This window comes from Paroedura picta, chromosome 11 (genome assembly GCF_049243985.1).
Source record: "Paroedura picta isolate Pp20150507F chromosome 11, Ppicta_v3.0, whole genome shotgun sequence".
Taxonomy (NCBI): domain Eukaryota; kingdom Metazoa; phylum Chordata; class Lepidosauria; order Squamata; family Gekkonidae; genus Paroedura; species Paroedura picta.
Genome location: NC_135379.1, coordinates 16154585 through 16179949, shown reverse-complemented (window position 1 = coordinate 16179949; position 25365 = coordinate 16154585). Strand labels below are relative to the sequence as shown.

The 25365-nt window shown below is 40.9% G+C and overlaps 2 protein-coding genes across 11 annotated transcripts in view; one reads left to right on the top strand and one right to left on the bottom strand.

The window, feature by feature from the left end:
• MLLT10 (MLLT10 histone lysine methyltransferase DOT1L cofactor) overlaps positions 1-14551 on the top strand; it is a 119763-nt gene extending 105212 nt beyond the window's left edge. For all 9 annotated transcript variants that reach the window (XM_077303167.1, XM_077303169.1, XM_077303164.1 and 6 more), the window contains 7 exons: positions 4929-5083; positions 6862-7050; positions 7574-7662; positions 7782-8125; positions 9899-10001; positions 11205-11405; positions 13059-14551. In XM_077303167.1, coding sequence (XP_077159282.1) covers positions 4929-5083; positions 6862-7050; positions 7574-7662; positions 7782-8125; positions 9899-10001; positions 11205-11405; positions 13059-13103 — 1126 coding nt within the window. In that variant the 3' untranslated portion in view covers positions 13104-14551. The remainder of the gene's footprint in view (positions 1-4928; positions 5084-6861; positions 7051-7573; positions 7663-7781; positions 8126-9898; positions 10002-11204; positions 11406-13058) is intronic.
• Positions 14552-17166: 2615 nt separating this feature from the next.
• DNAJC1 (DnaJ heat shock protein family (Hsp40) member C1) overlaps positions 17167-25365 on the bottom strand; it is a 95736-nt gene continuing 87537 nt past the window's right edge. Inside the window, exons 10-12 of one of the 2 annotated variants that reach the window (XM_077303187.1) lie at positions 21335-21383; positions 18700-19178; positions 17167-17370 (exon numbers count right to left, since the gene is read on the bottom strand). In XM_077303187.1, the coding sequence (XP_077159302.1) occupies positions 17302-17370; positions 18700-19178; positions 21335-21383 (597 nt within the window). In that variant the 3' untranslated portion in view covers positions 17167-17301. The remainder of the gene's footprint in view (positions 17371-18699; positions 19179-21334; positions 21384-25365) is intronic. The other variant, XM_077303188.1, reaches the window with a different exon arrangement.

The window sequence follows — 25365 nt, the reverse complement described above, 5'->3', positions numbered from 1 at the left end:
TATTTACTCTCCAGAGTTGAGGCAGAGGAAATGTTTTTTAAGGTGTGGAAACTTTTTATCTCTTATCAGACCTGCTTGCGTTGAAGTTGAAAGGAATTATATAGATAAATTATGTGTCCAGATAGTTAAGGGGGGGAAAGTGTTCTGATAGCAACTTGAATAAATAGGATTATGTGCTTACACAATGAAAGAATGAAGGCCTTTACCGTAGGCATGGAAATAGCTTTGGGGGAACTCCACATCTTTTTGATTTTTTTCAGTGTACCCTTAGCTCACTAATATGACTCTCATGGTTTGTACATAAAATTCTGTACATTGATGGTTATAAAATGTGCACTATATTTTTTTAGGATATTGACTATAAACTTGTTTATACTTAAGTATGGAAAAGGTATCTAAGAGGATAGCAAAAATGTGCTATGTGCTGCCTTTCCCCACGTGAACATCATGTTTTCAACATCTTCCAAAGCTACTCTGGTCATTTTGTGGTCTCTGACCAGAACTGAATCCCTGCCAACTTTCTCATTTCTCTGTTTTTTCACTTGCTCCTGATCAGCCATATTGTAAATGGAGTTGCACTTCTGGGGTATTGAGTTCTTCAGTGACAGATTTCCTCTTAATTATTGGATGGCATTCTAAAGCGTTTCATTTACTGTACAATAGTACTACATGCTGTTGCTGCAATCATCTGTGTGATGTTTAATAAGTCAGTAATAAATTTAAAGAAAACATTGTTAGTGGAGACATGTCAATGTCCCATAACTAATCAGAAGTGCTGTGTCATGTACAAGGGTAAATGAACTGTAAAGTGAATGTTACTGATCTGTGGCCTGGTTTTCAAGGATGGTAAGAGCTTGCAAATCGCAAAGAAGCAGCATAGAAATTCCTATTCCTAATAAATAAAATAAAGACTGAAACCCCCCCCCCCAAAAAAAAAACCCCACACACATTCACCTCTGCAAATGAGCCAGTTGTGAAGTATTAAATGTTGTAGGGGCAAATCCTTTTACAGCTTTTATCTTTGCTGGGACTATTTTAAAGGTTCCAGTTTATTTTTTTAAGCAAAGCATTTATTGTATTTGTTTATCTGCAATGTTGATGAATTGTCCACGTTTAAAGCAACGTTTGAATTTGATGAGCATGCAAAGTATTAAAATGAAACAAAAGTAATCTTTAATAAGCACTGCTACTTGTTTGTTCTTAGGCTTCCACAACACCTTTTTCAGAAATTTGGGATCTGTTATCACTTTTGGTATCAGTTTCCATATAAATTTATAGGTATAACAATGCAGGAACTAGAGTAAACACACAATCATTTGCTCGTATTTCATTGACTTAACGAGGATTTAGGTGTGCCAAAAAGCTTCCCCCTCCCCCGTAAATTACACACTATTTGTTATGGACTGATGTTGCATGAGTTTGTACATAAACATAACATTCTTGGCAGTATTGAAATAAGACTGCTAATAAAACACATACCCAGTCTCCTGCCCTTCTCTCTTTGTATATGTGAAGCAAACAATTTTAGAAATGCATTCACATACAAGTTCAGTTTACATTTTAATTTTGTGTCTTAAACATCTTCATATAAAATCTTAAATTCTTGTGTGCAGTATATTTGGTAAACATCTTAAAATGTACATAAAATGAAGTAAAATACATCATTCTATGACAATGCATGTGGAATAACGCAGAGGCATGTCCCTATCTTTTAAATCATACTCCATTATTTCTAATATAAAAGCTTCCCACATTACAGCCAGCCAGTGACTTTAGCATACCTAGTACCCTGACTTTTGCCATGGTTCAGTGGTGCACGTCAGTGAGATTTTTTTCCAGAAATAAGGAAGTGTAGAGTCATCCATCCTTGTTTTCATGTCATGACTTCCAAAGACTGAGGCTTAGTACTATCTACTAAAAAGTTCTGATATAACCTTTATGTGTTTTCACTGATGTTATGTGGTGTTTCCACTGCGTAGCAGTAATCGTAATAGTCCCTTGAGAATATATGGCTAAGTGCACTCATCATGTTGATTAACAACCGGTGTATATTTTTGCTGTGCATAGTACAGAGGAACAAATGAATTTGGAGTTCTGTGATTTCTGCATTGTAGCAGAAAGTAGAGCTGATTTAGATCCGGTTCCTTCATCATTTATGTTTTATACAACATTCTTGAAATGTTCTTTGGACTGGATAATTCTCTATTAAGAATAACCTTGTATCAAAATAATGCTGTAAACCATGTAAGAATTTTCTACTTGGGAGAATCATGGGATTCTTTGTATTGCCTCTCTTTTAATAATCCATCTGCAACTACTGATTCCTACCATCTTTTTTGTTGTGATTGCCAATGCTCTCTCAGATAGTGGTTGTTGTTGTTTATCTCCAAGATCTGTTTCCTGAGTGCTTACAAAGAAATTGTAGCTAGGCGTGTGTCCCCCCCCCCCCCTCATGTGCACCCTTGTAGAAATTGAATTTCCATCTTTCCTTTTATATCCTGATTACCTAGTTTTAAATCTTTTGGGGAGCTCTCTGCCAGTGTCTAACATATTCTTACATTGTTTATTTACATTATTTATAGTCCATCTTTCTCACTGGGACTCAAGGCAGATAACACAGTATAGGTCAGTGCAATCAATAGGATAGAGCATCCAGTAAGCAGTGTAATAGGATTAGGATACAGAAATTAAAACCCAGTTTAAAGCCTGTAATAAAGCTGAAATGCAGCATAAATATTATTGTGGCATATTAATATGTAATACATACAGCAAAAATACGGGGCCCTAAATAGTCGTGTAGTCCACAGTCTGTGTTCCGTTATTAAAGCATTCTTCCTGAATCAGTTCCACCAGAATAAAACTCTATTAACTTTGGAAAAATGCCTTCCCGAATAGTTCATAGTTTACAAAAAGCCAAGAATGTGGGAACCTTCCTGACCTCATCAGGCAGGCCATTCTATAAAGTGGGGGCCACAACAGAGAAGGCAGTTGTTGATCTTGGCCATTTGGCATGTGGCACCTGCACAAGGCCCTGGTCAGATGAAGGAAGCCAGGCCACAGATCAGTAATGTTCAGTTTACAGTTCATTTACATCCATTAGTTGTAACCTTGCAATCTGTGACATTTGTGTCTGCTAAAACTTTGAAGTCAAACTAAATGCAAGGCTGCCAGTTATTTAAAAAATATTTTTTTATATTCTGTACAGTATGTGCATTTCATGCTTGCTCACATTTTTCTGAGCATCAGGTACGATAAGCAGAGCAGATCCTAACACAAGACTTTGTGATATACCTGGTGATTTCCCATCATTATGAAAAGTGATAATTAATTTGAGCATTTTGTTTAAAAATTTGATTAGACATTTATTGTGCTTAAAGCTACTTTGCACATTAGGCCATGAAACAAGACATTTTGGGTTTTGCTTTCTGTCACATAGAGAAGAGCTAATGTATAATTTTCTTTAAGCAATTTAGGTTACAATCGTAAAAACATGTTCCTGGGGTAAATAAAATGGGACTTACTCCTGAGTATATCTGCTTAGATTACTTTAATGCATCTATGCTTAACCTTGCCTAAGTAAAGTTGAAATGAAACTATTTCATTGTCAGAAAGAGTCTCGAAGATTAACTATATGACTCACGATCAGTATTCAAGGCCTATTTAAAAACAAATAAAAAACAAGGAGATTCTACTGCTGCTTGTTGATGGATTTTCATGTCAGATGATAGGGCAGGATTCAAAAGCCTATTTATGTCAGATGCTACAGATGCTGATGTATTAAAATACTGTTTAACCAAATGAATTAAACTTTGTTTAAATAGATAGTTTGTCTAGGCTTTGCATATACAGTCATTTTACTGTAAATAAGCCCAGCTCCTGCAGTAGCGTTGTCTGTTCTGTATTTTAGTTCTGGATCTTGACAGTATTGAACATTAGAAGGATATCACTATTCTTGTAGTAGCAATTTGAATTCACAAGTGTCTTGGGTAGAGTTTATATATGTGTGTATAATGTGAAAGTTATTAAAATTAATTAAAATGCCTGTATACAAATGTAGGTGGTTTTGATAAGATGTTGGACTGATATTATCCTTTTTCAGTTAGCACTCAAATGCACAGTAAGATCATATTCTTCCATTCAAGTAACTGTAATGTGCTCTCTAGTTTCTGTTTAATTTGTGTGTGTTTTTAAGGAAATAAGGATTCCACGTTGTTAAAGTATCTGTCACATTATGTGCTGATCAGGATTTCCTGTGTTGTGACCTAAATTAGCTATACTGTCTACATGTGTCTTTAATAGTCTCTTCTGCATGCTATATTGATTGCTTGTAGTACTTCAAAAGTTTTTTTGTGTGGTATTTTAGTCACTGATTGTACAAAGATCCTATACTAAGTTAAACAGAGATCTTTTCTTTAAAGAGAGGTTGCTGGGATTTACTTTCTTAGCTCTTCATGGGCCAGAATCTATGGATCTTGGATGTCAGCAACTCATGCATAAGTGACTGGATTATGCATAATCAGTCTCCTCAAAAAAAGTCACTCAAGATTATTCGTGCAAATCCATCATACAACAAATTTACACTGAGAGAATGCAATAACTTGTCATATTTTGTACCATCTGTGTGTTTTGTTGCAGGAATATATTCGGTAGGGCTCCTAATCTGCATTAATCAGTAAAAAAAAGTTTTCTAATTAATTCATTTGCCCATGCATTACCTGAGTAAGAGACTTCACTATGTACAGAAATCCTCCTAGAAGAATAATTCTCATTCTCAGATTTCTTTAAAGTATTGTTGATGAAAGGCACAGTTCTTAGGCGCCTCAAGGGATGTTCCTTGTGAGGGGTTAAGCCTGGCTAAGAATGTGGTTGGTTCTTTTATGTGTGCGTATTCCCTTTCCTTTAAGCATCATTTGCAAATATCTCTGCAGGTCTCCAGTAACTAGTTTACCGATTCGTTATGATCCACCAGGGAATAACAGTGTGGACCATTTGCCTCCAGTACCAGTTACAATAGAACAGCTTCTGGAGAGGCAGTGGAGTGAAGGGCAGCAGTTCTTACTGGAACAGGGCACCCCTAGTGACAGTGAGTATCTGATATTATCTAGCCTGATCTATTGAATGCTGACTGGTAACCATTTATGTTAATAGTACTATATATGTAATTCAGTACCCCACAGGGGAACACTTTATGACGTGTATAAATTTTGATGTTTGAAATCCGAGAATTCCTATAATCCATGTGTGGGTGTGGATGGGGGGTCTGGATGTTTCTTTCTTGGTACTTTCCTGGTAATTATTAGGTAGAGACTTTTGTTTTCTACAACTGTAGAGCACAGTTAAACAATTTAAGGGGGATTATAATAGAAGGGGGGTAAATTTTATTTTGTCGAGACATGGTTAAAAAGATTGAATCCCAGTGATATCCTGTTTTTAAAATATATATATATGTATATATTCACAATCAAATCACATGTATGTAAAGATCTGAACTGTTTAAGAATATTGTTTTGTCGTTTAATAAAAATCATTGAGCCTGCTTTCCTGGCTGTTGGGTGTCAGTGAAGTGCCATCTAGTTGGTATTTTTATGAATGGTACCCTGACAAAAATGCTAATTGTGAGGAAATTCATGCAGGGATAATCCTTTAAACATGATAGCTGGAGGACAGGTTTAGCTAAGTCTTATTGCATCTCATTTGGGCACACTGAGAGTTCCTTTGTATGTTCTTGAAGAGGAAGGATAAAAAGCTAAATCCTTGGGAAATGACCAGATGTGCCTGTACTGGTAGACTTGTGTCTGTATTAAGTCCAGAGGTCATGTTAAGCAAATACAATTTAGAATTTTGAAAATGGGGCTTCTTGTGCTGTGGAACCCTCCTGTCATACATGTGGGCTGGTGCCAGTTCCAAAATTCATCCAAAATCCCAGTTTGAAAGATCTGGCTGTGGCAGAAACAGAAGGAATGTGCTTTATCTTCAGGGAGAAGGCAGGACTGTAGGGCTCCTGATACTTCCTGCTGGGTGCTCTTTAGAGGGACATTGAAAGCAGCTGGAGTCTGATTTAAAAGCAATAAAAACAGAGGACAAGTTTTCATTGATTACATAAATTTGCAGAGTTTCTGGCCAAGGAGTCAACCGAGCAGTTTTCTCCTTTTCAATATATATTTTAAAAACTACTGTGCAAATGTAGTGTCATATTAATCTAAATAAGGGAGATCCTTTTTACAGTCAGCCACTTGACAATAGGTGTTGTTGAAAGGAGTCTTTTAATCTTTTAAAATTTGTTTCAAAAAGGAATATAACTGAGAATGTATGTACAATTTATTTGGCTCTGATAGGGCAGGTGATTCCATGTGTGCATGACAGGGATTGCGTGCACAATGTCAGGTGCAATATCGGAGGCCTTGCTTTCCAACAGCCACATCTTCTTAGGCATAATTTCTCAGAAGTAAGCATCGCTGAGTTCAATGAGACTTCCTTCCAAGTAAAAATGTATAAGACTGCAGTTTAAGTAGGTGCCATGAGTAATTGGAAACTTTATGCTCTTAGAGATTTCCAAAACAGTTGAATACATGGCAGAAGAGGCCCTTTGATAGAATTCACTGAACTACCTGCGGTAAGGACTTCAGAACTGAGAAATGGTTTAAAAAGAAATGGTGAACATGGATATATAGAGGGGCTTGTAATTGTCAAACTTCAAAGAAAATTTACAGCACTAAAAAGTAGAGAAGTACTTTTTTAGTACCCCATTTGTCTAACTAGTTATTAATCTGGGCACAAAGTATATGCACTGTTATTCTAACAGAATAGCACCTTCTGAGGGATTTTGCAAGGAATTTGACTAATTGGACAAATGATGTTTAGTCTTAGGTATGTTGAAGTCATTACACCAGCTTCAAGTTGAAAATCGCCGTTTGGAAGAACAGATTAAAAACCTCACTGCTAAAAAGGAGCGCCTCCAGCTACTAAATGCCCAGCTTTCGGTTCCTTTCCCAACAATAACATCCAATCCAAGTCCATCTCATCAAATGCATGCATTTTCATCCCAAGCCGGTGAGGAAAATTTCTTCCTTTTATGCTGAGATTTGTCAACTTTACCATAAGATTTACAGCCTTTTAAATGTATTACCGTTACTAGTATGTTTATGTTAAAAAGCAGCCTTATGATTGCCCTCTCCTTCAATAGGACCTGTCCGAATGTCAATTTCTGGTAACCATTTTTGGCAGGGAGGAGGGACAGGGGAAACGTTTCAAGCAAATCAGTGAAATTTACTTAGAGTTTGTCTCATTAATCCCTTGTATTTTTGCAAAAATCAAATTGCAGAAAAAATAATGAAATGCATTTGAAAGCATGGTGAAAACCTTTAATTTTTGCTACTTGTGGTTACATTCATATTCAGCAGTAAAATTCATTGACATAATTAGATAAAGGCTTCACTCTGATTAATGCATATATTGCTTTGGGTTAATGATTAAAAGAAATTAAATTCAATTTTATGTAAGTGTTCCACATAGAGTTAGGTTTTTATGCATTTCAGATGCCAAAGTTAATTCCTTTTTTTTTAATCGTCACTAGCTCCTAGCACGGATTCTTTGAACAGCAGCAAGAGTCCTCATCTGGGGACCAGCTTTCTACCGGACAATTCCCTTCCTGTATTAAATCAGGTACAGTTTGCTTTTTTCCCCACTTCGCCTTCTAGCCTTGTTGTAGGTTAATACTGTCTTTCTATTCTTTTATTGTTGTGTGAAGTTTGATACAGCTGAGCCTTTGTTGTTTTCACTAGGAGATAAACTCCAGTGGACAAAGCACCAGTAGTTCCTCTGCTCTTTCTACTCCACCACCCGCTGGGCAGAGTCCAGCTCAGCAGGGCACTGGAGTTCAACAGGTCAATGGTGTGATGGTGGGGGCACTTGCCGGTGGAATGCAGGCTGTAACATCTACCATTCCTGCAGTGGGCGGAATAATTGGAACTCTGCCAGGTAACCAGCTGGCAATCAATGGACTTGTTGGGGCTTTAAACGGGGCAATTCAGACCCCCGCCACAATATCACAGAATCCTTCTGCTCTCACTCACACAACTGTGACGCCGAACGCAACACATACTTTGCCAACTACACTAAGTAACAGGTAAGCTTTTGCTTGTTTGGAGTTTGTATTGTTAGGCTATATTTGAAGTTTGTCTCGAAGCTTACGGTTATCTGAAACAAACATGCTGAGGGAAGATCTCTGTTAAGTTTGCTGAAGTATTAAAAAAAGGAAAAACACACAAATAAATTATGGACATTACTTTAAAAAAAGACAACTAGAACCTGCCATATAACATTTGAATCTTCCTTGTGTATGTTAGTGCAAATTAAACAATCACAACCTGTTTCTACTGCTGGATTGCTAATGGCACAAGGCCAGTTTATGTAACTTTCTGAAATTGTTATTGCTTATGATGGTTGCAAAGTTGTAGATGTGATCAACCCATTCCCAAGAATGAGCTTAACATTAATCTGCATCATAACACAACTGTGGTAAGTTCTTGTCTGGTAAAAAAAGGCAATCAGGTTCCTTTGTTAAACTTCTTCATTTGGTTATAAAGGTTCATTACAGGAGGACAGCTCTAATGGGACAGGAGATTGCTTATCCTATTAGTACACAATTATTTATTAAGAGCCTTGAATATGTACCATGTGTGTGAGACTGGCATTATCGGACATCGGAATCGGAATAATAATAATTCTGCTACAACTGCTGCTCATCTGTGAAGGGAAGGGAAGAGAAGATTGTGGAACTTAGTCATTGTTCCTTCTGTTTCTTAGATGTGATATATTTCGGGTGGATGATCAGAAGAGAGGTGGCCATGTGTTCTGAAGTTGCATAAATGAAAACAATAAACGTAGACTTAAACAAACGGGTGAAATACATACTTGGGACGTATTTCAAAACACTGTTTTTAATTCCACTGCTATCATAACACAGTTGTGCCATAAGATATATCTGGATATTTCTTTTTCTGCTAAGTTGTACAAAACAAAAATAATCCGTTATGGATCTCTGGAACCTTTATACATCGAAGGTCTATCAATAAGAAAACAGACTTGATATTTATGGCCTTCCTGGTTTGTATGAATGGATCAAATGTTGAATGGCAAAGTTATGCATTTGGTGTTCAGTGTTGGCCTCCTGCTATACCATCAAGTACAGAATCCTTGAAATCTAAATTCTGTTTGGCCTGTTTTAATACAATTTTTATTAAAAACAAAAAAATATATATATCGAGTACATACTAACCAGAAGTTTTATATGGTACTGCAAGGTGATTAAGATGACCTTTTTTAAAACAAGAAAGGATTTCTGTTTGCAAACCAGCTGGTTACTGGAGAAGTCAGACTTACCTTGAAACTACTTGTTTCGCCTTCCCCTCCAAAAGTGATGCATGCATTCTTCCATTTGGAATGAAGTTGCTAGCATTAAAATTAAGATTTTAATAACAAAGTTTTGCCGTTGAAAACAGCACAGACTGAGAAGTATCTTGGTCTTCATGAAAGAGAGCCACCAAACACCCTGCAGTTGAAAAATTCTTTAAAACTATGCCAAGAGGAACAATTGGCCCAAGCTCCTTTGTCTTGCAGTATTAAATTTAAGCAATGCGGTCTTGTCTTCTAAGTACAATTGACCAAACGGAAACACACTGCCAGATCTTTATGCTTGCCTTTAATAAAGTACATAATTTTCTGGCTTCTTACATGATTTGATTTGTAAAAGTCAGTTCCGCTAGTGAAAATGTTGTTTGCCAGGCTTTCAGCAGCTAGACTTCCTTCTTTATCTACCAGTCCCATCATCCCGCCTTTGGAAAACTGTATATATACTGCATATATTTGAATATGGCTTCTTCTTGCCATTATACTGTAGTGCTTCCCGGCTTGGATTTCTTCCTGACCAGCAGAGGCAAATTTTGCTACATCAACAGCACCAGCAATTTCAGCAGTTACTGAATACTCAACAATTCACATCAGTAAGTCATGCTGTTTTATAAGCTCAGTTTTTCTCCCTCTGTCAGCCCAGCAGTTTAGATTGTTAGGGACAGCTCTCTATTCTCCATCCTCAAGATATGGCTAGAGTCTTGCAAGTGGCTCCAGGGGTGTTTGGGAGAATATTTTTCTTATCCAGTGAGCAGGAAATACAGGGTTGGCATTATGAGAACATGGAAAATGCTATGAAGAGCTTACATATATTCTTGGTTCCCCCTCATGCTTATAATTGAATGAAAGATGAACCATTGCCTGCGTGTGGAGAGAAGCCACAGCTTCTGAGGGCTCTGCTATTCTCTGTTCTCTGTTGCAAACTCCTGATGGGCATCAGTCTGCTTTCTTCCACCATTGCAATGACATTGATCAGCAAGCTGCAGCTTGAAGGGCAGGGGCCAGATCTGTGTGCTCTTACCTTCTGTCCTCCTCCTTCCCCTGCTTTTAGGGGCTGTGAAGCCTTCCTGCTTTGAAAAAGCTGCAAATGGGTCCTGCCAAAGCTAGCAATGATGTAATGTATTTTGAGCCCTGAAGTTGTAGTCAGAATAGTACAACTGTTGCCTTGAAGGAAGCAGCTGTGGAAACGAGGAACACTGTGGCTCTAGGAGCCATTTTGAACTGGGCAGTCAGATCCTTGAGCCCGAAAGAGCCTTGTTACAGTGGAGGAAGTGCTGTTATTGTCAGAATGAAGGAGTGCTAAAAAACATCTTCCCCGGCTTACGATACAACAGAAACATAGCCTAGATTTCTCTTTGGACCCATCCTGGCAAGCGTACAGTGCAATGCCCTTTGAATTTGTCAGGCTAGCTGAGTTTATTTATTTTATATTATTTATTTATTCGTATTTTTATACCGCCCTCCCCGAAGGCTCAGAGCGAAGGCTCAGAGTTGTTTCCTGCTCTAAATTTTGGTGCTAGAACTAGGAGGAAGGTAACTGGAGGAGCCAAGGAAAGGCCCCAGAGCTGCACAAGGAACTCCTCCAACTGTAAGCAGGTCATTGGCACAGTCCCCTCACTATTAGACCTACAGCAGTTCAGAAGGAGACATATCATTGCCGAACTAGTGAAGATCTCATCGTTCACCTTAAAGTTAGGCTTTCACCCATTTGACCTACATGTTTTTTCTAAACCCATAAAGAATAGGTTCACCCATTAAATGACTGACTAGAACGTCCCTCTATTGTTGTATTCAAGGAACAGCATCAAGCTCTTCTGTATCAACTAGTGCAGCAGCAGCAGCAGCAGCACCATCAACCTGAAGTTCAGCAGTTGCAGATTTCAGGAGCAACACAAATTCCCATCAATAACTTGCTGGCCGGCACTCAGGCCTCTCCACTTCATACTGCTACAACAAATCCATTTCTTACTATTCATGGGGATAATGCAGCTCAAAAGGTATGTGTATGCATGTACCATTGACATCAGAGTGAATTCACAGGACTGCGTTCAGAGGGAAGATTGTGTGTGAGTTGGCTGCAACTGCTGGAGAGTCAAGGCAGCTCAGCCTCTTAACTGCAAAGCACCCTGGCAATCTGTGAGGGAGGAATGTCTTTCTCTTTTTTGGGGGGGGGGGGCACGGGAGATGTTATAAAGTATGTGACATTCTGCTCCTCAGAAGTTTCCATCTGCCTCAGAGTTCTTTGGTTATGTTTGAATTCACTTGTTTTTCAGCCATTCTTTTAAACCAGAGTACATGCAGGAATATGCTTTCTTGGAAAACCAAGTAGGCACCATTCATGCCACATTGGAGTAATTAGTGATCAAGGCCTTCAGACAGAAGTGTGGACCCAGGGACCCATGGCACATGCCTTTCTTAGCACTTGGCCACTGTTTTTGAGACTCTAGATCAGGGGTAGTCAAACTGCGGCCCTCCAGATGTCCATGGACTACAATTCCCAGGAGCCCCTGCCTGCGAATGCGGGCAGGGGCTTCTGGGAATTATAGTCCATGGACATCTGGAGGGCCGCAGTTTGACTACCCCTGCTCTAGATCAATCCTTTTAAATCTTTCTTAAATAACTTTGAGTCAGTCCCTTGTTGCAAAGAAAACAGTATATACTGCAAAATCCATGAAATAACAATACATACATACATTAATGCAGGGGTAGTCAAACTGCGGCCCTCCAGATGCCCATGGACTACAATTCCCATGAGCTCATGGGAATTGTAGTCCATGGACATCTGGAGGGCCGCAGTTTGACTACCCCTGCATTAATTAGTAGCCTCACTTAAAGCTGCCTTGCTGGGAGTGCGGCACACAAATAAAATAAAACAGAAGATTTGTTTCTTACCCTTTAGACAAATTGAGCATGTTTTTGTGATAGTGAAGAAAATGGAAAAAGTAAGAAAGTCACGATTCCTTTTGAGGCTAGTTCAGTTCTAGTGTGACGTAAAAGAAAATACAAACACGAGGCCTTTCTTAACAGGCATGTGTGTCTCCCTTTTAACTTTTACCCCCATCGATTAAAGCTTGATGTCGCTCTTTGGCATGTGCCCCAGCTTGACAGAATAGCTAAACATTTCTGTGTTGAAATGCAAATTGAACTTAGCTGACGAGCTTGCTTCTTTCCATTTGTGGCTACTCACTTTTGGGGAGAAATTGATCCCATCTCCTCTCTCCTCCCCAGTTGTCCTTAAAATTTTTCCAGAGTCCCTTGGAAAGCTTATTTCTCAATTTGGCCTGCTTTGAGAAAGCAGGAATTGGCCGACTCGAGGAGCAGGGCAAGAGGCTTTGCAACTGATTCCCCCTCCTTTGGTCATCTGGAATTCCCTCTCAGTCAACAGCAGGGAACCAAACCCCAGGGCCGCCTGCTGTTTCCACAGTGCTGCTTTGGCTTGAGCAGAGACACAGCTGGGAGGGAGAGGAGGTGGCAGCAGCGCCCTCAACTCTCCCAAGTTTGGCATGTTACAACAGAAGTGTTGCTGAACACACGAAAACTTCAGCACCTTCTGAAGCATTAAAATCCTGCGGAATTCGACACAATTTTGCATAATCAGAATAGTTGCCAGTGACCAACAGTTTGTGTGATGCATTCCATTTCTTCTACAGAGGCTCAACGATAAAACTGGAACAGTTGCCCTAGAAAAGAACTGACATTTGTGAAAATGAAGAGAGCATTTAAACTGCGCATCCCGCTGTGATAGCACTTCATCAGGCTGCAGTCTGTAGCCCCTCCCCGCAGGTATGACTAGCTGCAGCAAGGAGCTTAACTGCACACTAGAACAGTGAATCTTCTTGGAGATGTTATTGTAAGGCTTGGACCTCGTTGCTTTTTTTTTTGCACTGAAAATGAACTGTTTTCTTCGGATTTCATGGAACTCTTCGCAAAAGGTTTTGCATACCAGAGATGCCTGTTGGAACAATGGTTTGAATTCTGTTGCTGAACAAGTCGCCCGATAACAGTGGAGTGCTGATAAAACAGATAGCCCGTTCCATTTCTTTGTCTGAAGAAAGCAAACCAAATTTGCAATATCTGCCAACGACGGGTTGTAGTTCCTGCAGATCGTTAAATGTCAGTGTTTAGACATACCAGTTTTCTCCAGGCAAGGACTAGGTCAACTTAGTCTTTTCTTGACTATTTAATGGATATTTTGCTAGAGCATGAACTTTTAAGGAGACGTAACAAAAGGTGGTTAATCTGAAAAAAAAAATAATTTTTTCAGAGATGATAAATCTTACCAGATGAGAAAGTGGCTCAAGTTCTGGTAGTGTTTGACCTACCCCAAGTGCCTGTTGCTTACCTCTGTTGGGTTGGAATGGCTTTAAACAGCTGGATGTGCACTAAATGAATTTTGGAAAGTTGTCAGAGTGGTCACCTTTGCACCAGCAGCCTCCCCCCATTAAGCTGCCTTTATTAGAAGTGTGTGTCACTGTAGATAGCTCAGGCAGGTTGCTACCTGGGTTGCTTTCCACTAATAAATTACCAAAAAAGAGGAGAGAGATTCTAATGTTTCTAATGAACCAGGTCTGAACGGGTGAGGTGTTTAAGTATATTCACTTTGAATAGTTTAATACATGATATGACTATGCAGCATAGCAGAAGATAGAAATTGGGGGCTAAGGACCACTAATTTGAATTTTTTAAGTGTGAATTATTAGTGGAAAATACCCAAGTATAATTAGACCTTCACTGTGTACTTAATTGGAATAACCCTATTGTTTCTGCAATATTGCTTGGTTAAACATTGCACAGTTCTTACCTCATTTCTGTAAATAAGGTTTTGTGACTGTTTTGTATTGTGAAAAATTCATAAAATGTGGATATTTTGATTTGTAATATTTCTAATTGGTAGGTTTAATTGAAAAGTAAAGAATAATTTATTTTTATATGTTCATGGGAATTTTTTAAAAAGTTAAAATCACTTTTGTAGATAATTTACTAAATAAATCAGTATGGTTTAATTTGCTTAAACCACTCGTTAATATTCGGTAACGATTTGTACAAAGAATTGCTGTTTTGCCTAGATGTAAAATTGCAAGTTTATAAAAAGTATGTACAAAGCTTTGGTTAATAAATTTTTAATATTGTTTATGGTTATAAATTAAGGAGACTTCAGTTTTTTTAACCAGTCTTTTTCCTGTTTTATGCCTTTTTTTCTCAGTTGTATTATTTAAAACAGGGGTAGTCAACCTGTGGGTCCTCCAGATGTACATGGACTACAATTCCCATGAGCCCCTGCCAGCATTTGCTGGCAGGGGCTCATGGGAATTGTAGTCCATGAACATCTGGAGGACCACAGGTTGACTACCCCTGCCCTAAAGCAAAAAACTGAGTTAGATCAGACCATGGATAACTGTGACCAAGTCATGCCTCTGAAGAAAGGGCTTCTACTGGCACACCAGTCAAAGCTGGCTAAAAATATCTGGGCTTTCATCTGTAAGCAGGGACCCAGCTCCTTCCTCAGCAGAGGACAGAGCACCCCAGTCAGTTGCAATTAACAATATGGAGTTAGCCCCTTAGATATATCTGGGTTAGATTTAGCTTATTAGCCTCACGCCCTGCCTGCTACTGGGTCTAGGCCTTACTGAAAAGTAAAGTAAAACGTCATTTGTACTGTGATGCCTTTTCATTCAAAATCTCTGGGTGGTTTTTCCCAGGGTTTCCCTGCAGAGCCTGAATTTTTATAGCCATAAGATGGAACTTCTTGGGACACTGTAGCACGTGTACTATGGAATTCATCAGGTCTCCTTCAACATCATTGCCACTTGGTACCAGCTGACCAGATAGGAATGGAAACACCAGCATGCGTGGTGATCTTGATGCCTGTTTCCGCCATTATGCTATGAACTATACCATGGTTGACATTCATATTGAAAGTCAGGTTCAAATCAAAGGCAGGTGATTATCCTCACGCTGAGTAGCCAGGGCAGTTTCAGTTAGGGCTGTGCGTGTCCGCGGCCCCGCACCCTCCCTCCCTCCCCCCCCCCCACGGTGAGGCGCTGGCTGCGGTGGCTTGGAACAGCCGATTCAGACACAGCCGCGCACAACCCTAGTTTCAGTCCTAAAATGGGGAGTGGCAGTCAATACATGAAATAATAATACTTTCATCCAAGAAAAAAATCACTGAGCCACTTTTGATGACTTGAGGGGTTGTGAGCTCTCGTGTATACGGTCGTACTTGTTTGTGCTTGAATGCATAAATTTATTTAACAGCATCCTTCATACAGACTCAGAACAGTAAGTTACCAAGCGATTATGCAGGTTCAGACTGTGGCATGAGTGCCTTTTGATTGGTACCCTAGCACCTTGCATTGACTGGACAGTATTTGCTGATGCCATTCAAGCTGCCGCCTTATTCTGCTACCCTGTTCTTTTGCTAATTGTTTACATTTTTGATGGATCTTGATCAGAATTAGAAGGCCCCGGCTATATTGAGCAAAGGTTATGAGGGCTTGCCTTTGTGCTAATGTAGGGCATGTTAGTGAGACATGGAAAGAATGAAGTTCTCCATCTAAACATAACATCTTATTCTAGCCTCTGGTTGCTGCAGTTAATCTTGCCTCAGTTAAACTAACATTGGAGGAGATGGTGTCATTTGAGCACTTACGCAGGAGGCATTCTAGGAGTAGTTTTCTGTAGCATCCCTGAGCTCCGCTTGTTTAATTAAAGCATTTTTATTCTGCCTTTTCCCCTCTTGGACACAAGTCAGCTTAAGTATGTAGCGCTAAGTTGCCTTGGGCTTCTAGTGAGGATGGGATCCTTTCGGGATGGGTGCTTCCTACTCCAAAATTTGATCTTTGGGGTATAAATGCAGCTTGCATTTTAATTCAAAAAAATATCCCAGCATGCAAGTTAAAAAAATGCTGTACAACAGGGGTAGTCAACCTGTGGTCCTCCAGATATTCATGGACTACAATTCCCATGAAACCCTGCCAGCAAACGCTGGCAGGGGCTCATGGGAACTGTAGTCCATGAACATCTGGAGGACCACAGGTTGACTACCCCCTGCTATACAAGACTCTTCCCCTGAAAGAATATTTAAAGCACCATTGTTTTGTTCCACTTTCTAAATAAGGATGCTACCACCTAATTGCTATTCAGTGGCAAACTATGTCTCCCTAGGTGGCTGCAGTGTTTGATATGTAATTTTGAACAGGCACTTGAAAGTAGGGATTTGTGCTTTGGCGGGGCTCGGACATCTCAGCAGTCACTGAGCCCCAGGCAGCACATAGGAGGCGTGGTGTGGAGAGGAGGGGCGATAGTGGCGTGCCAGCCACCGCTGCCCCAAAGCGCACATCCCTACTTGAAAGTATACCCTACTGGCACCGTCTGTTTATTTGAAACACACAGATGCAAGCTTCAGAAACAAAAATTAGGGTTCCGGCACCCTGCATCTCTAGAAATCTATTCAGTGGTGGTTTCTGCAAAAGCCTTACTATGGTAGACAAAGGAGGTGGTGAGCTGATAGAAAGCGCAATTCACCTCACTAAATGGAAAACAAAGGTAGAAACACAAAATAATTAGTGTGAAGGCAAAAGCAAAAGGCACGTTTGTCACCACCAGCAAGTAGACTCCTGCTATTTAAGTTTTCAGAAACGTTGTGATACAGTACCAGTATGCATCAAAGAGCAGTTTCCTAAATTAACTATTAAGATAAGCACTAGATCATGTCCATACTTTCCAGTACAAAAATACATTTTGATCTTATTAACACAATTTTAAAGGCATAAAATTTATTGATCTGTATTACTAAGGCACATGACTTACTGAAATACTGACATACAAAAATACACATGACTGCATATGATGTTTAAAATATCCCAATCCGGTAAGCACAATTCTTCCATATATTCAGCTCTTAGTCATTTTTTTCTTTTGTATGAGTTCAACCAGCAACTTGTATCTAGCCACACATTCTTCCTGTAAGGAGAGAAAGAGAAACTTTGACCATTAAAATGATCCTAAAAAGCTTTTGCTAGAAAATGACACTTACAGTTAAACAATTGGCATGCAAAGAATTTACATTTGGGGAGTCCTTTGTAAAGGTCAGTATTTCTCCACGTAATAAAGTGGTATTAACTCTCTTGATATTGTAACTCCACTCTTTGCTGGAGTTTTGGAGGTGGGTGCTCACTAATTCTACTAGCAGTTATGTACCTGCATGCACCACAGTGCCCAGAAATATTATGAATCCAATCTTAATGGACTTGCATTCTGAGAAAATACTTCTCTTTGCTATGCAAAAGAGCATGTTTCGTAGCTCTCTAAAAACAAATATCCCCCCTCACTGCACTGAATTCCTGATGCAAGGAATCATCCTAAACCCTATAGTACATTTTAGGACTAACAGGCTGACGTGTCTGTCACGCAGTTTTAGAATCTGTGCCACAAAACCAACCTAACCCTCAGAAAAGTCCTGCTTTGGCAATAAAAGGAGGAAGGGATGATGTCTGAGACAGATTAGTCAAACTCCATTCCTGGTTCTCAAGTGACATTCTGTGAAAGCCCAAGTGGATTCCCTCTTCCTTCCTGTTGAACTTTTGGCATATGCAAGACAGAAGCACCCTGCTGTTCAAGCACTTGGAAGTTCCTTTAACAACATTGACCCCTTTCAGAAAACCAGCCATTGGCAAATTACAGGATGGATCAAGAACATGGCCAGTGCTTCTCTGCTTTATAATTCAGCGTCCTCCGGATGCTTATTTCTTGTACCTCAAACTATGCAGCATTCAGCTGGTAGGCAGTTTAATGCGCCATTTTAAGATCTATGGGAATTACTATATTTATTGTTTAAATACTAAGACACATTCCAAAGTTTAAGCATTCCTTATTCATTTACAGAAATAGTGAACGGAAGTAGAAAATATGAGCTGGACAGGTGATAACTGTCACAGCTGCAGAGAATTGGTCCCAGTCTAACATGCAAGCCTACTTTCCTCTAGGCTTCACACTGAACTCCAAATGTACTTTAAGGGGTAGCTGCGAAGTGCAAAATCGCTTGCTGAACTTAGCTAACCCTTAAAACGGGTAGTCAAACTGCGGCCCTCCAGATGTCCATGGACTACAATTCCCAGGAGCCCCTGCCAGCATCCGCTGGCAGGGGCTCCTGGGAATTGTAGTCCATGGACATCTGGAGGGCCGCAGTTTGACTACCCCTGCCTTAAAAGACTGGGTTTTGCTTCAGCGTTAGTCTGGGGGATCGTATCAAAGAATGATGTGGTCTAAACCTGCACAAAACGTTGACTCTACCTTACTTTTCCCTGGAACGTATTTTGCAATTTTATCCCAGCGCTCTGCTGTGCCCTTTGGATACTGCTGTAATGCAAGCTCCAGAAGCTTCTGTTGATTTTGAGTCCACAAGTCTTCTGAGCTTTGACATCTCTCCCTCTTCCTGGACTCCTCATCGCTACACTCCTCTTGCTCTGCAGTGTCAAAGTCCTTCTGGCGCCTTCCCCGGCATTTGTCCTCTGCCGTTTCTTTCCCCACTGGGAACACGGTGTCAGCTTTGGCAGCGGTCTTCCGTTTGCGAGGTCTGGCTTCGCTCAGTGCTGTCTGCTGCTGATCTGTTGCTGCCACTTCCAGTGGCTCTGGATCACAGCTGTATTTTGCTGTTGCTTCCTCTTCTTCTTTTTCTCTCTGTGTGATTATATGATCTGACAAGTTCACAACAACCTTGTTGGATTTTGAGTTCTGGGCCAGCATTTTCAGCTCTGAGAGCCTAATAATACCTGTTGGAAGCAGCACTTTTAGTTTGATTTGTGATTAGTCAAATGAACAAGCTGGTTTCTACTTTAATCCTCTGACATGATTCTACAACATGTGATGGCTTGAATTTACCCTTGAAAAAATCTGGATATAGCCTTTTTAATTTCTTTTGATTGACAGTCCCCAAATCTCAGAGTGCTTTTCTCTTGGCTTGTTTGCTTCCTCCGCCCCCCACCCCTCCATTTTGGCCAGATTCCAAGGAGTACCCTATTCCAACAGACTGTGTGCATGTGGTCTGGGGTGACTCAAACTTTACTCACTTCTTTAAGAAACCCCTGAATACACAACCAGTGACATGTTCCAGTGTCTCCTCCTTGCTTCTACGCCTTCCCTGCCAGCTGATACTAATTTTGGTATTACTTTGACTGTAACTGGATTTCTGGCAGCAATGGATTTTATGCGGGGATGGGAACAGAGGACGGTATTTGTGAGGCTGGTTCTGTCCAAGACTACTGGGTCATCAGGCGTTAAATAAATAATATATGGTTTAAGAAATTGGGAAAGGTGAGGAATATAAATAACAAGATGGGCCCTGTGTGCTTTTTAGAAATTTGCTCGTTGGCGCAGCAGAACAAAGTTTGAGTCCGGTGGCACCTTGAAGACCAACAAAGTTTTATTCAAGGTATGCCTGCGCACACACAAAAATCTTGAATAAAACTTTATTCCTCTTAAAGGTGCTACTGGGCTCAATGGATCCTTTAAAAAACTCTGTGTAATGCCAACCACGACTTCACAAGCTCTTGGTCAGCATTTTGTGGTCTGAGTCATGAGTTCTGTTGCAAGCACAGCCACTACCTTTCTGCTTTTTAGCCTTTTTATTTATTTATTTTTTGCAAACCGTTCCTTGAGTTTATAGAAATCCCCCACCTATATCTACATGTTCCCACTGTGTGGGTTTTTAAATCTGTAGTTGGGGGCCAAGTTCATAATTGGATAATTACATACACTTACAACAGCCTTCACCCATTCCAGAGCTATCTGCTTTTTGCAAGCTTCCTAATATTGCAGAGAAAGCACTCATTTCTACAACTGCTTCTCTTGTGCATCGATTTTTATTGCTATGCAGCAGATGAACACCTGTTGAGGTTCTTCACCCCATGCAGACCACAATAAAGCTGAGAAATGCAGGGACGGTATGATCAGGAAGAAAACATCTTATATTCGTACACACAAATTGCCAAACAAGATTAGTTATGCCTCGACTGTTAAGAGGTTCTGACTATGCAGTCACATTTTAAACAGACAAGGTAAATTGGGGGCCCACCAGCATTCTCAACAGATGAGCCAAGCCTTAAGAGTTAGTTCACCCCATCCTCTTAAATTTGCTCAGTCAAGCATTACATTTTTGTAAGAAAGGGAAAGAACCGATAACAATGCCAGTTGAAAAAGACTTTGGCTGCGTGTCTGTCCCTCGACTTCTGCATATATTCTGGGTGTGACCAAAGGGCACCAGCCCAAAAGCCACTGGCCCTTAACCTGTGGCCCTCTCTGTGAGCATAGCCATCAGAGCCATCACCAATCTGGAATGTCCTTGTGGTTCATTATCTGCTCATTTGCTTTCTTTGAAGCATCTTAATGCTGCCTTTCCACCCAACTTAGGATTTCTGAAAGAGTGAACCATCAAAACCATTGACCGAAGTTTCTAAAAATAGTATTATAAAACAATCACCATACGCACACAAAGAAGGGCCCCTGGAGAAGAGCCAGTTTGGTGTAGTGGTTAGGAGTGTGGACTTCTAATCTGGCAAGCCGGGTTCAATTCTGCGCTCCCCCACATGCAGCCAGCTGGGTGACCTTGGGCTCACAAGGGCGCTTATAAAACTGTTCTGACCAAGCAGGAATATCAGGGCTCTCTCAGCCTCACCCACCCCACAGGGTGTCTGTTGTGGGGAGAGGAAAGGGAAGGCGATGGTAAGCCGCTTTGAGGCTCCTTCGGGTAGGGAAAAATGGCATATAAGAACCAACTCTTCTTCTTCTTCTTCAGTGACTCAGCAGATTCACATGGGAGGAGAACCTACTTTTGTATGGGGAAGGGGTTGGGCACTTCAGCCAAAGATCTCTATTAGGATCTCTATTAGGGTTGGCCGCTTCGAAACCAAGATAGGCCTCAGAATCATACCTGGAGCACATGTAACAGAATCCTTTATCTGCTTGGCTTTCACAGTGACCTGTTGAGGAGAAGAAGAAGAAGAAAAAAACCCTATCAAAACTGCTCAAAAACATCCAAGTAGAACTCATCACAACTTAACAAATCCCATTAAATATCAATAGTCCACCTAACCCAGCATGGCTGACATCAACTGGCAGTGAGTCTCTCACCCAGCTCTCCAGAGTACCAGACTGCCCAATTTTGAGAACTGTTAAGACTTCACTGGAAATGCAAACCAAACCCTGGAAGCATGCTGAATGTGCCACTTAACCACAACTCTTCAAAATAAATGCTTTTCCCAGGTTGAAGTAGTCATGCCTTATCAACCCCAACATCTCAGCCTCTAGCAAATCCATAAATAGCATGATAAAGTATCCATAGTTAATCTCCAGGATCTTACAGAGGCATACCATCTCAAAGTGGACGCTCCCTTCTGAGTCTCACAGTCCCAGCCCAACAGAGCCTGAGAAACTCATTCATTTCAATGAGTTTAAAAGATAAAGGTAAAGGTATCCCCTGTGCAAGCACCGAGTCATGTCTGACCCTTGGAGTGACGCCCTCTAGCGCTTTCATGGGTGGTTTGCCAGTGCCTTCCCCAGTCATTACCGTTTACCCCCCAGCAAGCTGGGTACTCATTTTACCGACCTCGGAAGGATGGAAGGCTGAGTCAACCTTGAGCCGGCTGCTGGGATTGAACTCCCAGCCTCCTGGGCAGAGCTTCAGACAGCATGTCTGCTGCCTTACCACTCTGCACCACAAGAGGCTCTTAAGTTCTGCGCCACAAGAAGCTCTCAATAAGTTTAAGGGTGCATAATTCCCTTAATTGCAGCCCATCTTTCAAAATAGCTGCTTATGCTACTGGCCAAGCAGCATCTGTGGAAGTTTCCACTTTCCCCTTTCATTTGTTGACTACTGGTTTCAGTCGATTACCTCTAGATTTTGAAACCACAAAACTTTCCCCTAATTCATCTTCTTAAAACTTTTACCATATCTCCTGCTCAGTATTATTTTTTCTTTATATGGAAAAGAGCTCCAGCATTTCTTTGTAAAATTGATACTAAGCCTATGATCATTCAGTTATTAAGGTCTTTTTGAGTTTTTCACATACATTCTCTCTTTATCCAAATAGTAGCCTACTGACTCCGGCAGACTGAAGACCATAAAACGGTTGCTTTAGATTGAACTGTCAGTTCACTTACAAAATTCACAGAAGAGGAGAGATTAAATCTGGGAATTTACTAGGGCTCATTCTCTAACCCTCCCTAATGTTGTTGCTTTTTCCCATGTCTTGGTGTCTGAGGGCACCAATTCCAAGGGAAGGAAGTGGGTTTCTCTTTTATTTATCCCCTTTCCTCTTCCAGCAGCCCAGACGAGCCCTAAATCTTCTTTTCAAGAACAAGGCAAACTTCTTACGAAGATGCAGTTCTTGGGGCCCACATATCTATAGAACTATCTCTCTTCATATGGTAGGAACCAGTGCACCAGCTCCAATCCTCTCAGACCATCACCTGCCCTCAGTCTAAAACAGGGGTAGTCAAACTGCGGCCCTCCAGATGTCCATGGACTACAATTCCCATAAGCCCCTGCCAGCGAACGCGGGGGCTTATGGGGCTTATGGGAATTGTAGTCCATGGACATCTGGAGGGCCGCAGTTTGACTACCCCTTGTCTAAAAGATCTGACACCATCCAGTCTCACCCCTTTTCACCTGTGGCTCCAGCCCTCTTATGAAAAGCTTTCCTGAGAAAGTCAGGATACCTACATTGTCCCAATTTGGTGCCAGGCTGCCCTGTTTTAAAAGTGTTTTTGAAACTAGGTGCTACTTTTTGTCATGATCAGAAAGTGGTTTTCTTTGATAGTTGTGCATTTCAATTCTTATGGTGCATACTGGCCTTTGTGAAGCCTCTGCTGACACGGAGATGAAAGTATTTTAAGAAATAAATACTTGCACCCTGCAGAGTCTTTAAAATGTATGCTAAACCCTTCAAAATATTCTCCGATAACAGCAACTTGTAAATTTTTCTCTGTGAATCTGTGGTCTAGCCTTCGGTCATAACACACATTTTACTTAGGTTCTGTGTTGTTTTGAAAATTAACACCTTGTGCCAGCAACGTAACTTAAAAGGCCATGTGTCTCCAGGCAGCTACATCTAGACGCGGATGGCACGGTGATGGTTAACTGCTTCACCAGGTCCTCGCTGGCATATGGGATGCTTTCATAACTGCACCCCTTTAACCTCACACTACCAGGCACCATGCTAATTAGAAAAGTGTGCTTGTTTCTACCCACCTGTTGATTGTTTTGCTGCCTACCTGGGCCTTTTTCATGACGGCAACAAATCCCCCCATCAGTCTGCTATTGCAACCTGAATGCAAGAGATTAGTGACCGCAGGGGCAAGCGGGATCAGTTTACATCCTCTCAGGCAAGCAAATGATATTATTTCATGAGGATGAAATTGGAGAACTCCTTGCCGTCACAGTTCAGAAAAGCTGCAGTTAATAACTACGCTAAAGGCTGTGGGTTGCTTCTTTTTTTTTCATGCCAGTCTGTTACCTGCCACAGTTTTCGCTCCAGCTGTGGATTTTTAAACTTAAAAAAAAAATGGCCAGGATCTTGAAAGGCCCCTGTCTATGTGAAAAATGCTTCCACATGCACTGGTTATGGGTTTTCATGTACGGTAGAATGGCTCATGAGGTACTGCTCTATGACCTCCCACACCCACCTTCATGGGCAGCCCAGGTCAGTGTTACCTGCAATGCGGCAATGTTAATTCTGGCCATTATATAACTGGCAATGGGGTATCTGAGCAAAAGCTGTATGGCAACAATGACTTCTAACAAAGTTTCCCCCATATACCAGACTGTCCCCACATCACTGGTGAAGTGATGACATTACTTCCGGTGCATGTTAGATATGACTTTGCCGTGTCACCAGCTATACCAGAGTAGACTTGCTTTGATGCTGGTAAGTCCCCCTACCTCCTGCCAATTGTCAGGCGGTAGTTCAATGCCCATATCACCACCCCTTAACCCATGGCATCTCCAGAGATAACTCCTTCCACCAGGACGCTGGTGACTCAACCAGGTTGACTCAACCTCGTTGTCACGGAGAAGAGGGTCTTGTGCTAGTCCAGCAACTAGGAGAAGAGAACCTTAAAAACTACATGGACTCCTTGTGGACCCAGCAATGTGCAGCACAGCAACAACCTGCCACTATGTGGTTAAATCCTAGAATGATGCATCCTAGAGGATTTGTGAGCAACGACAAGTGCTTTGAGGACTTGTGACCATTTTTTCTCCCCAAGACAGTGAGGGTTTGATGACCGACCCTGTTGCTTAGAAGGGGCAAGATGCTTTCTCAGAAGGGACATTGGCATATGGGGAGGCCAGGTGTGCCTTGATGCAATTCACAGAGAAGATGCCGCAGAATGGCTTTCATGGAACCAGCCCTGCTGTTTGAAAAGTACAGTAGATAATATGCAGTGTCAAGAAATGTCAGAGGTACCAAAAGGACCTGACACATTTCAGTTCAACTGGAGGTTCTTCAGAGATCAAATACCAATCCGCACTTATAAAAATAGAATATCCATATTAAAAAACCCTTTTTTATAGCAAGGGAAATGACACATAGGTCTGTCCTACAATGAGGTACCAATAAATATCCTGGGTCTATATTATGGATGTAAAGAATTGACCATCACTAGGTTGATTTTTCAAAAAGACTGAAGTGAAATCATCTGTGTACATATCAAAGGATTTCTCACTTTAGATTTCTCAAACTTTTTGGTTCCTAGCTTGTTTCACAGGTTGGGTTTGTTTCTTTTCCCTTCCCTTTCTCATTTTCCCCGCAGGGTAGAATGCCTTTTATTAGCTGCTGTAGGTTCAACCAAGCTGACCATGCTGAAAATATGCTTTTGAAACCTTGTACTTGGATGACTGTAATCTATTCTTTGTTGGGCTGCCCTTGGAGACAACATGGAAACGTCAGTGAATTCAGAATG